Here is a 16,028-nt window from a genome sequence, read left to right on the forward strand (position 1 = left end):
AAGCAACATCACCACAGTGTCCCTTCACTCAGGCAAGGCTCTATACTGTAAATTGTCTATTACTTTCATTGAAATTAAAAATGGACAATTCTATGATTATCAGAGTTGTGGAAGGATGATGTAGCTGAATTATGTTTAAAAAGTAGTTTCAGTGTTTAAGGTTCAGTTTTACGCCTTTGTCATGACCTCACAGTCTGTAAGGACTTACTCCTCATGTTCCTCCCTCTCCCCACAGCACCCCCGATGGCTGGTCGACTCCTCAAAGTCTCCTCTGTGGCCACAGCAGTGTTTGCCTCCTCTGGGTTTTACTTGTACAGCAAACAGCTGGACCTCAATGACCTCAGTGTGATCCGCTTCGGACGAGCTGCAGCTACTGTGAGTTACTGCACCGTCACCTCTGCCCTGAGAGTTTTGATTTGTGGATTTTTTTGTTTTTGTTTAGACATTTGATGTTTTTTTCAGTTTTAAAGATAAGTTTTGGGGCATTTTTGCCTTTATTTATAGGACAGCTGAAGAGAGACAGGAAATATTGGGAGAAGAGACTGGTAAAGTGACATGCAGCGAAGAGCAGAGGGTGGGAGTCGAACCTGTGGCCGCTGCATCAAAGACTGTAGTAGACTGTCAGTCTATCTATCCGGGGTTCTGTATCACAGAGCGCGTTTAGCGTGTTAGACAGCAATCTTTGGCATTAACTCAGGTTTTCAGGTGTCTGGAAACAGGCTCAGTTTTAGCTATGGTAGATCACCATGGTCGTTTATGCAGCACAGCTGACCTGCTGAGGAGCAGGTTAAATTCAGCGGTCATGTGATCACATCAAATCCTATCAATAGCCGAACTACTGTCAAAAGCGGGATCTGCGATTCACCCAGTATTTTTGCTCTCCCTCACTGCATATTTGTTCATGTCCAAAGGAAAAAAAAAACACTTAGCTGATGACACAGTGTCCTCCTGGAAATATTCTTAAGATAATATTTCTACAGATAATGACAAGAATTTTCACTTATATTCCTGTTTACATGCAGCATTACAGTGACTCACCTCAGCCCTGCAAACTGCCGGCTGGTTGGTTTGTTTACATCTCACAGAGTTGGCTATAAACATAGAGGCTGTGTGTCAAACACTGCAGGAAAAACATACCTCTCATGCATATTCAGAATGTGTCTAATAGTGGATGTTCAAACAGTGTATGCTAGCAAAACTGTCATGGTAAAAATGGTACATTGAAATTCAATTTGAATTATGGATTTGGAAAATCCTGACACCTCTACTGACCAATCAGATCATTTGCACACTATGTCATTATTTCTACAGGATCCAGCTAGGGACAAAAATGAAAATAAAAAAGGACAAAAGTTTTTTAATAGATCTGTAAAATCACTTTGCCTACAAAGATAGTTCACTGCAGTAAAAGACCAATTAATAAGCACACTGTTTGGTCAGATAGACCTTCTTTGTTGGTTAGATGAGCAAGTTCTCCATCCTGTCACTCAGCACGCTAACAACCAAGTCATAGTTGTTGCACCTTACAGCTACAACATTTGCTTTTGCTCATTTTCTCAACTACCTGTTGTCTTCTGAGTTGTTTACATGTCACCGCTCTGTTTGTCTGCAGACGGCGGTTATCAGCTACGACTACCTGACTGCCTTCAAACATGTGGAGCTCGGCACAGAGGAGTACTGGGCACTCAAGTCCAAGGTACATTAACACTCATAGAGATTCCATAACACTAGGGACACTTACACTGAGTCAAACTGGGAGCTGCTGGAACCATTTATGCAGTGCTTTTTCCACAGCACAGCAAGGTTACAGTTCAAACACCGCGCTGAGAATTACTCTGCTTTTCCCTGCCGCCTTGTTTATCGAATTGTGCAGAATATTTCCAAATCTTGTTGTTTGGACCAATTTTTACTAACAAGTTCTATTACCTTAGTGGGGAACTAACTGCATATCCTGTGGCTGCTTCACAATCAAAGCCCTTGCTGGTTCACTGCAGGAAATTGTTTTAGTATGAAGAAGCAGCTGCAGGAATCAAACTGATTTGCATCAGCAGAAAATTAACACAGTTTAATTACAGCCCTGACTGCAGCAGTAAAATAAGACTAGTATCTGAAAGTGTGAAACTAAACTCAAACAACAAGGTTTATTTTCAAGCTTTAAAAGTTCTGTGAGCTGAACACAGAGAGACTTTTATGGTGCTTGTTTCCAGCTCAGTTACACGTGTTGAACGAATCATTTAAGCACTGAACAAGGCTTGGTTTCAGGGAGGAAACCATCACTGGTGGCATGTGATCAGGGACACCACAGTGCTGCTAACACATCCTAAATTGTGTTCTCCTTGACCTTTGTGTTCACTGGCCCGGTTTTAGAACAATCTGTGACGAGTAAACGCTTTATTTGACATTTAACAACTTGTTTTGATGATACAGGGATCATCATGATATATCAACACTTTAGGTGGCATGTGATTATGCCAGCTTTGCTTTTTTACACTGAACCAAACATCGCCGGCTTATTGCTGCCATAAAAGTGTCTGATTTTTAGACAGCATGTCAGTTCTCCTGAAGCGAGCATGTGACATGTAATACAGCAGCCCCGGTGTCTAGTGTGACCTATAACATACGGCTCAGGCAGCAACTTTGCTTTCTCAACAATAACAAAGGTCCTTTACATTCCCTCTTATGTGACTTATATAGTTATTCCGGCCCGCTCCAGGGAGGGTAAGAAACTGTATAAACGTTAAGAAACCAGACTTCGATCGATAGATTCAAGATGGTGGCATGCACAGACGCTGCGGCCCGGTGCTCTCTGACAGTAGGCAGCTTACTGACTAAAAATATGACTTACACCCAAACTGATTTTGTAATGCTGCAGCACAGGATTGCTGCTAAACAAAGTTTCTTTGTGTTCTTTTAATGACAACAAAGTGCCCATCCTATCCTAACTTCTCCCTTTTAGGGTTGGGTGCAAACTGCTGTTGGGTTGTACAAAAAATTTCCTCAAAACATCACACTCCTGTTCCCTCCTTCCGCCCATTTAGCTCTGTTACTACCTACTCTCCCAACTTAAAGGCGGAACTACACTGCACCCTACATTTTTTAAAATTACATTTTAAACAGAACGAGTTGTGTAAATTGACTGAAATTGACACGTACACGGGTGTTATTGAGATTTTCCCTCCTTCGTTTCCCAAAAAATCACGTCCACACGGGCACGGTTACAAAAAAAAATCCCCGTCCAAACGAAAACGTAAAAACACAACAGAAACGCTGTCATGAGAATGCCACACCAACAGGCGGCGAGATAACCCGGTCATGCAAAGAAGAAGAAGAAGAAGAATCGCGGCCAATCAAAAGTCTGAAAAAATCTATCCCAAAGCCTTTGTTCCTCAATATAGTAGACGAGTAACTGCACATATATGTGTAAACATGTAAAAGGTCCTGTAAAGTATCACTGTCTTGTCACATCCGTCATTTTGTCAGTAATGTCGCCTCATTAGTGACGCGTCACCATGGAGATAACGCTGCACATCCTGACATCACGCGCCAAATCCCCGTCTACCCCGTCTACCGCGTCTACACGTCTCCACGGAAACGGATACAGTTTCTAAAAGTCTTCACCCTGGCCAGAATTTTACAAAAGATCTGGTTTCGTTGACCTAAAACGGCGTTTGTGTGGACGAAAGGCGGAATTGAGAAAAAAAGCTACGTTTTGAAAAATGCCCGTGTACGTGAGGACATGGCCGCACATTCTTCTGCAGATGTTGAATGAATCAAACTCTTTTGTAGCTCTCGTTTGGTCTCCACTCTAACTTATTGTTACTAAATACTCCACTATGTTCACCAGCTAGTCTCTAAAAGCTGATTTATACCTCTGGGTGCTATCTTCCTGCATAGCCTATGAAAGTGGCCTACGCTACTGTGAGCATTTACCTGTGTCTGTCCTGTTTGGCACTGAGCAGGTTATAAACGGCTGGTTTATAAGAGCTTTCTCACTGAAGGAACTGACTTTGCTGCAGGAAATCAGATACATGAGAGCGCTGAGAGTGAAGCAAATAAGTAAAGTTTTAGGCCAGAATATAAAAAAACAATCGCATTGAAGATGCTGGAAAGACTTGTGGAGCTGAAGTGAGAGGCAGAGATTTTCTCTGTGCGTTCATCACCACAGATGACACATGTTTTTTATATTGCACAAATGATCCCTACAGAGAGAGGCCTTTTTGTTTAAGAGTAAGCTGCTTGAAGAGAGTGATGTAATGGCTGTTTCTGGTGCAGTTTACTCTTTAACAAAAAGTGTTTAACTGTATCGTACTTCCCCTTCAAGGATAAATCAAGAACATTAGAGTACGTGTTATATTCTTGTTTTCAGGCTGTTTTTAGTTCCAGTTTTATGTCGTCATCTCAAAGGGAGAAACTGACAATGAAATAAACTTCAGTTTGTGGTTTAAGATATAAAATGAACTTAAAGTAGACACAAAACTGTTGCACCAAAAAGGCATTTATCTTGTTTCAACATGCATTTTTATTCATAGTCAAATCCAGCAGAAGATGCCACCTGGTCTAAAGGTAATAACAGTAAATGCGGCGTGATGTGCAGTGAGTGATGTGTGCTGGCGGTTGTTAAAAGGCCACAGCTCAGTCAGGTTCACTCAGGAGACGCTGCTGAAAGGTCAGAGACCACCTACTCCGACAAAAAGTGCACACAGAGCTCCGCTGCAGCAACACAGCGGCACTGAACCTTGAAGAGCATGGTTCAGCATGGCTGGCCTTGTGTATGTGACACGCACACACACAGACACACGCACAGACACCCGGTACAGCCCCTTGGGCCCCGCTGGTCAAGCCTGGCTACCCCTGCTGATTAGAATTAATGCATGCTGCTGATTTAATACAGAGCGCGGGCTCGCCTCCTCATTATTATGAAGTCATAGAGGTGAGCCGACAGCACCGAGGATCCACTCTTGTTTAGGGGCTTTATGCTGCTGATTTTCCCCGTAAACAGAGGACAGGAAGAAGGAATGACAGAGAGGACTAAACACGGGCTGGAAACTGATTCCAATTCTTTACATATGATGGACACTGTGATTATGAGTTATGAGAACTGGGCTGGTGTTTGTGTTCAGACCAAAAGCGAAGCAAACTTGTGTCTCCTGCACTCGCCTGAGTTTCACTCCAGCATCATTTGTGTTCATGCATGTTAATTAAACAAAACCTGAGAACCTCGAGATGTCTGAAAACTAAAAACTGTCTCCTCTGGGTTCATCACATCACCCGGAGGCACTCGGTTAATTTACCTCTCTGGATTATCTTTACTCCTGCCTTCAGCTTCTTTCTGTTGACTTATCTGGTTTGATGACTAGTTGGCGAGGAAGAATGCCACAGTTTTATTGCATCTAGCCAGTCACACGTCTTCTAAAACGAGCTGATTTACTGCAGCAGTATGAACCCAACAGATTTACTGCTAAAAGTGGAGACCATTTATTCCCCTGATTGCTGAAATTTTGATTTGACGATTACATTGCACTCTCTGCAGGCACAGCACTGTCACGCGATAATTTACATGAAACCAGTTGATTATTTGGTGCGAACTGGTTTTGGTATCAGACGGGTGCATTGGCTGGCATGCTCGCTGATACCTGATACAGCATTAGGCTTTATCAGAGGCAGATACCCACCGGAACAACTCCAGTTGAAAGTGTGTCGAAATAACTGCATAATGAGGCAGATTTGTTCATGTTGTGTCGGTCTTTGTGCAACACAAGACCAGCACACAGCTGCTATGATGCTTGTTTTCTAGAGGAGAACAGATACAACACTTATGATGCAATCCTTCAACATCAGGGAATCTCAACGCAGAAAGGCTTTTGCCACACACACACACACACACACACACACACACACACACACACACACACACACACACACACGAGTGTCTCGATCAACTGAAAAATTAAACTTATAGGAATAATATGTCTAACTTGTTTCTTTAATCTCTTTACTCTACTGGATATCATCACTGATCAGTTATGTGTTGCATTTACACATTAACGTGTAACCAAGGCCCAAGTGATAATCACCAACCGCTTCATGTATGTTCAGCCTCTGTGGCAGCTGAAACAGTGTCGGCCTGTGACGCATCACTGAGTAATTTCCTGCAGTAAAGTCATTAATTTTTTAGTAATGAGGAATGTTAGAGCACACACTCAAAGTTGACAGATTGCTGTAAAGATCACATTACACGGCCGTCTGCCTGTTAAAGGGAAATATTGCACTTGATGTTGTGGTTTGCACACGACATGAGTGATCGGCAACAAGAGGCAACACATTACGAGCCGATTCAGGACAACTCTACTGTCTGGTCTCCAAACTACAGAAACAAATGCAAATATTTAACCTCCAAGTTTTGGATGTGCATTTAGATTTTGTTTCTTTTACCAGTTAACCGACAAGATTAAAATATACTTTTTGGATTGGTTAAAAGTCTGGGACCCATGCAGACACTTCTCCAGCGAGTCCCCAGGTCTAGTTGCGAGGTTGTCAGCTGTTTGTCTGGCCGCCATACTCTATGTTGGGAGGACGGCTGATTTAACCTCCCAGGCATCATCAATATAGTGGCATGTGTCTGACGCTGCCACGCTGACACAGGCAAAATATCTTTCTCCACCATTAAACAGATTCCCACGTTATCCCCTCAGACCGCCGCGCATCGCACTTCCTCCGTGCTAGCATGGAGGGCAGAGTTGGTTGAGAAACTTGCTTGTGGATGCTTGCTTTGCTTTGTGGTATTGCATTGCTTGTACCAGCGCTGTATTTAAGTACTGCATTGCAGGATTTGCAACATTGTTGTCGTCTTGTCGGAAATCGTCCCACATGCAGCTTTTTTTTGCTTGTTTCATTTTGTTGTCCTCTCAGGCTCTGCTTAGCTAACGACAACTAAACATGCGTTTCCCAAATATATATGTTTATTAAAAAATATTCGTAACTGTCGGTTAGCGGTTAACTGGTTAAAGTGCACATCCCTTCTCCAAATGTCTCTCTGGCATCTGCGATGTGTCAAAACTTTTAGATCTGTTTAACAAAATTCACACACAGCTGTCTTTGCTCACATTTTCCTCTGAAAAATTGTGTGAGCGAAAATGTAAATATTTGTGTACATGTTCTCTGTGTTGCATGAAGGGCAAGCCTGTGCTGCAAAAAGTAAAATAAGTGACCCTGATTCCTCGATTAGTTTGAGCTCGGTGGAGCTTACAAACAGGTCGTCTCTATTGACAGATTCTACGTAGAAATGCAGAACCTGTAGGCAGGGACTCCACGTCCTATTAGGCATGGCAAGTGTTCTGTTTCCGTTTGTAGTATGCTTGAAGTCCGAGTAATATTGACCAATCACGTATCAGCAGGCTGCGGCGTATGTAGGAAGAACAGTCCGTGCGGAGAGCAAAATCAGGCGGAACGTAATGCGGCGTAATGACATCCCGACTCCCATCAGCGTCATCTGATAACGATTTAACTTCTGCATGCTAACTGCTAACCGTCGCGGAGTCACAAAAGCCGTTCAGCATTTAGATTTCCAGACTTCCTTGAATGCATCATAAATGATCGATCTGACCCCCATTCAACAGACGAGCATTTTAAGAGTAGTTTACTTCTCGTCTTGACATTTTTACTTTTACAAATCTGCATCATGATGTTGAAATTTCGGCAAAGGCGAGACCTGTCAATCACGTCAATCACAAGAAAAATCTGTTTGTTTTTCTGTAAACAATGCGGCACGCGGAAAAGAAAGTCTTGACTGTAAGTTGTTTAACATTAACCGCTGGCTACACGCCCGACATGTTCACTGTCGTCCCCAGAGGCTTTATCGCCTCAGACTATATCGATGCGATCTGAGATTGACAAACTGGTGACTGAGTGAACATATCAGTAGAGAATAAAGCCATATTCCATGTCGGTGCTCTCTGACCTACAACTGTGTGTTTGTTTCTCGTCACGAGGGCCACATTTGACTGCACGCTTAATGAGCTCTTGTTTCTGCATCTCATCTTATCTCTGCGAGCAGCCGAGCTGCTTTCAGCCTCTCGTGAAGAGCTTCACTCAAAAGCCACTTAAGCAGCCAGCCTTCCAGGCTCATCAAAGGCTGCCCTGAGTGAACCGAGGGGCCATTCACAGCCAATTAGAGTGTATCACAGAACAAGCATGGGAGCACTCTCAAGTCTGCCAAATGAGCGGAGGAACATGCCCTGCAATGAGAGAACAGATGGACGCCTTTTTGTCCTCTGCAGCTCGCTAAGTTCTGCTGTGATTTCTGTCGACCTCAGGAACACGCTGGGGCTCCACCACATTAAACTCCTGTGTAACTTGGAGCGAACACTTTGTAACCACTAAGAATGAGATGTTGTGTGGTTCACATTCTTTTTGCTGTTTTAAAAGCAGCACTCTTTCCTGTGTTTTCACTCAGCTACACATGAAGCTTAAACAAGATGGCCTTCAGCTTGGGAGAGGTTCATGCCTGCCCACATTTAAGGGTGTATTGGTTTGTGGTACACTGATGTGGCCACCTGTTTACCGAGGAGAGTTGGTAGATTCTTGAACTCCTTGTTCATAAGTAAGAGTAAACCTGAGCCTCGGATGGACAGGCAGATTGACTGAAATTACCGTGTGTTTTGCAGCCTTTGCTGTTACGTGTTACGGTGCAGCAGAGCACTGATATTTTGCTGACCCTATGTATCATTAAGAGTATCTGCCAGCTCATGTTTCATTCGCTCTTGCAGATCCCTGCAGGTTCCTGTCCTGTTTTTCATTTCTATATTTCTATACAGCTTGATCCAGGTCGGGCCAATCACAACCATAAGGCAGATGGAAGAGACACTGATGCCCTTTTGATGGCTGCAGCTAATGTGGAACGTTCTGAATCCACTATCATGTCAGTATTTAACAATCTAGATGGACGGTCATGCTACGTTCAAGTTAGTGTTTGCTTCTAAATCAAGCCAAATGGCTGTGTGATATCTTGCACTGGAAGCCTTCTGGATTACATTGTGAAACAGGCTTCCTGACCTTGTCGTGCAGGACTACGTCTCACTTTTCATTGTTCGGATTGTATCTGATGGTCGCTGAGAGGAAAGTTGCATCAGTTATGACTGGTGGGCTGTACCGGTCTAGTGTTAACTCCATATAGTCTCTCTCTCTCTGTGTGTCTCTCTGTCTGTCTCTCATACAGTTGAACAGAAGTGCAGATCAGAGGAAAACTGGTCATTTGATGATGACGCCTGATGTAGCTCTGTGTAACGCTCAGGTTTATCAGTGACAGACACAGTGGCTGTGATTAATAATCGGCACGGTCACGGAGCACGTTTCAGAGCACGCCGTGTCTACCTTTCCCTGACTCACTTATGTCCTCCCTCGGTGTCTCTGTAACTCTCCTCTCGGGTGGCTCCTCCATGTGCATCTGTATTGTCACACACCCACTGTGTCCAGTCGCGATGTTTATCTGAGTAACAGATTTGATTGGCTGAGCAGCACCGCGTGTGATGATTAACAACGATTGGTCTGTGAGTTTCCTGGACCCCCCCATCACAACCGCAAAGGCAAAAAAAGCTGCACAGGTTAAAATGGATGCGCTTGTCAACATTCAATAAAAGTACCGGGTCCAGATATGACGGCATCTGGGTCCGGATCGTGGTCCGCTAATTAGTGACCCAGGCACTGGTTTTTTCCATGTGTAAACAGGGCCATAAAGTTCACTGTGCAGTGCCATGGGGCATGATACGCCTTCAAACTCCTGAATATGTTTCTCAAACTGATACACCAGTACATGAAACAACCCCCACCCCCCCAATGAGATGTTTACATGAAGAGCTGCGACTTTCTCCCAAGAATGCGGCTCTTAGTCCATTTATAAAGGAGCATTTCACTCATATCCAGCGTACATGGAGAAGGCATTGTACAGTTCATTTCTCATCCTGGCTGCTTCTGACACTCTATAAAATATGCTGCTCAGCAGACATTACATCAGAACCATGCAGTGGAGACGAAGCCACTGATCCAGTAACTGTAGTCTTTCTTTTCCTCATAGCACAACCATGCAGCTCTCTGAAACTGCTGTATGCACGCTCACTCCATAAAACTAAAACATATTCCCACGGGTGAAATCCCCGCTGTCTCTAATGGTTACGCTGTTACACCCCTGTTTTATTATATATTACTTACGTTACTAATAAATTACAAAGATATGCACTCTGGGTATCCTCATCTATCTTTCCGCCCCCTTTTATTCTCTCCAGATGCCCTCTCCAGTCTCGTGCTGATAGAACAGATTAATAGACAAACGAATGAGAGGAATTAAAATGCACATCAGTAGAAACCAAACAAGACCAAAAACACGGAGGGTGCTGGGTGATGGAGATAGGTCCTTATCTCTGGACTGATTGTGTGAACGCCTCTCCTCCACTCTTTCTCTGGTGTTTCTCCCCTCTTTCTCCCCCTCTCAGGGAGTTCAGGTTTTTCTCCACTATCAGCATCTCATTACAAGCCCTGCCAACAGCTGATTGGGAAATTAAATGTAGCTTGCTTTACTCATTTGAATAATGCATGAGGGCCCCGGCTGAGGCCTTAGGTTGAAGGTTGGGAGTCTCACATGCATTAGAGCCCCACAAACATGGAGTCAAACTTTGTCTACATGTCTCACATAAAGATGTACAGATGGATTTGTTTATATTATCTCTAAATATCCAAACAGGCGTGTTAATTCTGTCCGCTGTTAATCGAGACAGAACCCTTTCCATTGTGTACAAAGCAGCAATTTGTAGCCTCTATTCAGTGCTCTTCCCATTACCAGTGTGTTAATTGTAATGTTGTAAATGAATTGGTTTTGTAGAGAACAAATTACTCCAGCGAGCATTAGCTTTCCTCACAGTAGTATCTCATCAACATCTCTATTATTTATTCAAATCCTTCCAACACACATTATTGGAAAACCTTTATTTATAAGTTACAGACAACAATGAATCACACACAGCTGATATCAAGGAAATGTAGAGGGTAGCGATAAATGAAGAGTACGTGGCTGAAACAAGGTCAAATCACAGTTGAGTTGCAGGAAAGAACACTGAGACAGATAAAGTAACAAAGGAACAATAAACAGATAATTTCTTACCTTAGTTAAGATCCATTGTCTGCACAGTTTATTCACAATTTTGAGTTATGAAGGTGTTTTAGAGGGAGTTAAATAAACGCTGTAGATTCAGAGAAGTGGCATGAACAGGATCTAATATACAGCACAGTGTCATCGGCATAGAGATGGATGTTGCAATTGTGCAATGAAGAGGTTGAATTGAAATATAATATATGAAATATATTTCCAACTTGGATGGTCTTTTCAGGATATCTTTTTTCTCTTCCTATTAGTTGCATATGTATCAGTACCCCTTACGTTACACTGGAATCTCCGCTGTTATCCGATAGTCCGATTGAACCGAACCCTGGAGCGTTTGTCCCCTCGGTGCGGTTAGTTTAGGTTGATGTGAACACCGGAATTGAACTCTTGCGTGGACCAAACAACTGGACCGTGGTCTGCAAGAAAAGACGAATCTTGGTCCGTTTCCAAACGTACCACGGCCCAGTTTGACTCAGGTGTCAACATAAACAGACTTAAAGTAGGACCTAATACAGGAGGCAAACCAAAACACAGTGCATTGTGGGTTGTTAACGGGTGCTGACACTGGCAGAGACAGACACGCAGCCAGGCAGCAGGATAGTGAGACAATGAAATAGAAATATGTGCTGACCAAACAATTTGACAAAAGCTTGTTGAAACGCACAAAAACACGGAGGTGTTCAAACTGTTCAGTGAGAAACTAAAGGAGAGTGGAGCTGATCAATCTGCGGAACAATGTCCATTAAAAGTAATAAAAACAACAACATTAAAGCTTGTGATCGTGTTGAGTTTCATTGAGGAGTGTGTTCTCTCTCTCTCTGTTGACTTCAGGGAGTTTACCCACATGAAATTCTGACCAATCAGAGAGCAGTTTCCTCGCGCATCACAACTTTTGGTCAGCTGGTAAAAGCTGCCGTGTGAACACAAACCAAACTCGGGGCAAAATGAAACTTTGTAAACAATTTGGTGTTTGATTCGGACCAAACAAACGGACTTTAGGTGTGAATGCGCCCTTACATTGAACCAAGCAGCACCAGCATACGGCGTTCCAGCACTGCGGATGCTACGCTGGGTTTGTAAACTAACAGCGGGAGCTTCACACACACACGGTGCTGCTCCACCCTTCCAGCGCCGTCATTTACATTGATGTCGTTTCGCCTCTGTTACGCCTTTGATACTACCTCTGATACCAGCTTAGAGGCGGAACGACTTCGCCCCACTGTTCTGCCTCAGAGGCTTAACGGTCCCGCCTTGAACTGGGCTAATATCTCAGTGCTATATTGATGTTTTGTAAATGGTAAATGTACTGTACTTATGTAGTGCTTTTCTAGTCTTGTGACCACTTAAAGCGCTTTTTACACTACATGTCATATTCACCCATTCACACACTCACTCATACGTTGAAGGTAGAGGCTGCTAGGTAAAGTGCCCAACTGTCAATCCGTCATCACATTCACACACAGAAGATGGCTATGCCACCGGGAGCAATTTGGGCTTCAGCGTCTTGCTCAAGGACACTTCGACATGTAGACTGAGGGAGCTGGGGATCGAACCACCAACCTTACAATTAAAAGACGACTGACTCTATGACCGAGTCCCAAACCAAAGTCATGTTCGACTTAATCTATACAGGTAGATATTATGGATTTGTTAGAGCGGTTAGAAACAATAATAAGTGTGCAGCTTTATTAGAGGCCCAAAGCCCAAAATATGACACAGTTAGCACCTTTCCAGCCTAATTTCTCCACTCTGTAAGCTATGGTATAGTTTTAATGATGGTGATGGTGATTCGTATAAAGAGCACAGAAGTCCACCTGGTGTGGAGGGCGGTGGCCATGGGCGGGTCAAACAACAGGGGACTGCCATTCAAGATACTTGGTTTCCATGACGATGTGAAAGAGTCAATGCTGGATTCTTTGAAGAAGTTGACTTTGTTTAGGTAAGGTAACGTACTGTATGTTATTTACCTAACCAACAGCTTGCATACGTACGTTCACACTTGTTTAAACCCAAACCATGTTGTTTTTCCTAAACCTAACCAAGTTGTTTGAACCGACCTGTGACTGTTTCTCAACATATATTAAAGATTGCTGCATGTCCATGCTGCAGGTCATCATGTCGCTTGTTTATCTTCAGTAACTTGGCTGTTTACTTTTGATGGTCTAACCAGACGTTGTATATTGATTTTATATTAAAGTTCACCGCTGAATCCTGCTCGTGCCAAACTGATGCCAGAGTGGTTGGGAGTAAGAACATGTTGGAATTTGATTGTGGAGCTGTGCAGCAGTAAAAGTTCAAACCTTGGTGGTGCAACATGTCCATTAATTTGTTGTACAGGTTGTATTCCATCATGTTTAAGTCATGTCTACACACACGGGAGCTTTTGCCTCCTTCGTTTCCAAAAAAACGCCGTCGTCCACACAAGCTCGGTTATAAAAAATCTCCTTCCAAACGAAAACACAAAAACACAACAGAAACGCTGTCATGAGAATACCACACCAACAGGTGGCGATATAACCCGGTCATGCAAAGAAGAAGATGAATCGCAGCCAATCAAATGTTTGAAAAAATCTATCCCAAAGCCTTTGTTCTTTAATGTAGTAACGAGTAACTGTACATGTATGTGTAAACATGTAAAAAGTCCTATTAAGCATCCCTGTTCTTGTCATTTTGTCAGGAATGTCGCTTCGATAGTGACGCCTCACAAAGGAGATAACGGCGCACAGCCTGACGTCATGAGCCAAAAATGCTGTTTACCCCGTCTTCACGTCTCCGCGGAAACTTTCTAAAAGTCTTTACTCTGGCCGGACTTTTACAAAAGATCCGTTTTCAGTGACCTAAAACGGCGTTTGTGTGGACGAAAGGTCAAAACGCAGAGAAAAAGCTACGTTTTTAAAAATACCTGTGTGGACATGGCCTTACTGTTTCTGGATATATTGAGCATACAACATCATGTACATCAAACAACTGTTCTTCTGATACATCTTACTCTACATTCCCTTCATATACGTCCATGTTATGCAGCATCCTCCATCCATTTGTCCACCAAACCCAGTTCAGCACTGATACTTCCCTGATTAACATCAGTTTAACCTCCAGTATTTTGGGCAAAGGCTGTGATGGCATACAAAGAGATGGAGTCTTTGATTGTGAGCTGAATTGAAAGCGGCGTCATGAGGAGATGAGACATGAGATGAGATAGTCTATAAGTCACAAGGTTATTTTAGGGGATGGGGTGAAAAGAAGAGGAAAGGGGGAGGAGGAGGGGAGATGATGAACTGGTGACAGTGAGGACAAACAGATACTGATGTCTAATGATCCCCTTGCTTCCTCAGCTGCATAAGAAAGAGGCAGCAGCATACAGCTGATTTGGGGAGGCAGCCATTTTGAAGGTTGCTTTTCACAGCTGAGATGAAAGAGATGAACAAAACGCTGATTCACTCGGCACATCTGCATACTTTCATGCAAATTCTCTTTCAACACCAACCCAAGGTTACAGATGGAGGGTTGTCTTTCACCCCGTTTACAGGGAGTTAGTTTTAGGTTGTCAGAAATATGAAGACAACACGGGGAGGTAAAGGTAAAATCCTCTCTGCATCAGCTGTGACTATGAGGTCTGTTACATTTTGAATATCCATCATTCAGCTGACTCTTATATCCAGCGTGGGAACAAGTTGGATGGATTGGTTCTTCTCGGGGACAGTTGAGAAACACTTCAGTTGTTTTTAGAATCAAGCCTCAGGCCATCTGGTGTAACGAGTGTTTGTGTTATCATGTGTTCTACAAATATTGTCATGATCTGAACTTGCCTCTAAAAACACGTGCCGATTGCTACACTGAGGAGTTTACTACGAAGCAAGTTCAACATACCCAGGCTTTCTTTAAGTAAGCTGGCTCGACACAGCCTCAAGCTCCACTTAGAGATAACGGGTATCATGACGGTGGCTCGGAACTTTCTCTGTGAAACAGGCTTTCTGCTTCCGGCTCTGAGCGCGCTCACAGCGTTTACGCGTCATTTGATGCTTCCTCCGCACAAAGAGGAGCGATCATCGTCTGTCTGCTTCAGTCAGATTGTTTAAATGAGAATGATGATGAATATCTAAAAAGTTATTACAGTAAAAACCAACACTGCTACAGCAATAAGGCAACAGAGGAACACTGCAAAAAATGTTTTAAAACGTAATTAATTTCTCACAGGAAACACTCTCAGTGCCTCCTCTTTGTCTTGTCATTTATTTATTTGGTGATTCGTGTACTTATATTAATGTATTCTGTATGTTAGCATGGTTATGACTTAACAGATGTACATGATTCTGTTGTATGTGCTACAGTGTCTCAATAAAAAAGAAAAACACATGAGACAGCTGCGAGAACACGCTAGCTAGCTAGCTGTGGTAGTGCGGATTTTTTTCACGTCAAATATTAATTTTAATATCCGAATATCCTTTTTTTTTTAGAATATTCGTTGACAACCTTAGTCGAGAACATCGTCAGTATATAATTAATAAAAAGGCGGCGCTTTACAGCCGATTGTAAAGCAATACTCTGAACATAACCTGGTCCCGACCAGGTTAGCTTGGCAGAGTTACCATGGTGTTCTAGCCAGGATAAGGGAGAGCTAGTTTTGTGACACGGAAAAACCCTGGATTTAGGCTCCACATTAGCCTCTCATTTTGTAGTACACCCTTCAGTCTAGCGATCGGCACGTGTCCCTGAAGTACCGGCACATACAGTGGCACAGAACATCATCATTCATTTTGTATTTTTGATCCGAACATAAAATACAAAATATGAAAAACAAACTGTTATTTGTTCTTTAGTATCAGATTAATAAACCAATAAGGAAAAAACTAATCATTTTTTAATTTGTTTAATTTTA

General features: G+C 43.0%; 1 protein-coding gene across 1 annotated transcript in view; it reads left to right on the plus strand.

The window, feature by feature from the left end:
* Positions 1-16,028, plus strand: part of adck1 (aarF domain containing kinase 1) — an 84,031-nt gene that overhangs the window by 530 nt on the left and 67,473 nt on the right. Inside the window, exons 2-3 of the mRNA XM_069662111.1 lie at positions 236-375; positions 1,613-1,696. Of these exons, the coding sequence (XP_069518212.1) occupies positions 244-375; positions 1,613-1,696 (216 nt within the window). The 5' untranslated portion in view covers positions 236-243. The remainder of the gene's footprint in view (positions 1-235; positions 376-1,612; positions 1,697-16,028) is intronic.

The sequence above is a fragment of the Semicossyphus pulcher genome, unplaced genomic scaffold (assembly GCF_022749685.1).
Source record: "Semicossyphus pulcher isolate SPU_LCO1_2020_fin unplaced genomic scaffold, fSemPul1.0.p SCAF_14, whole genome shotgun sequence".
Taxonomy (NCBI): Eukaryota; Metazoa; Chordata; class Actinopteri; order Labriformes; family Labridae; genus Semicossyphus; species Semicossyphus pulcher.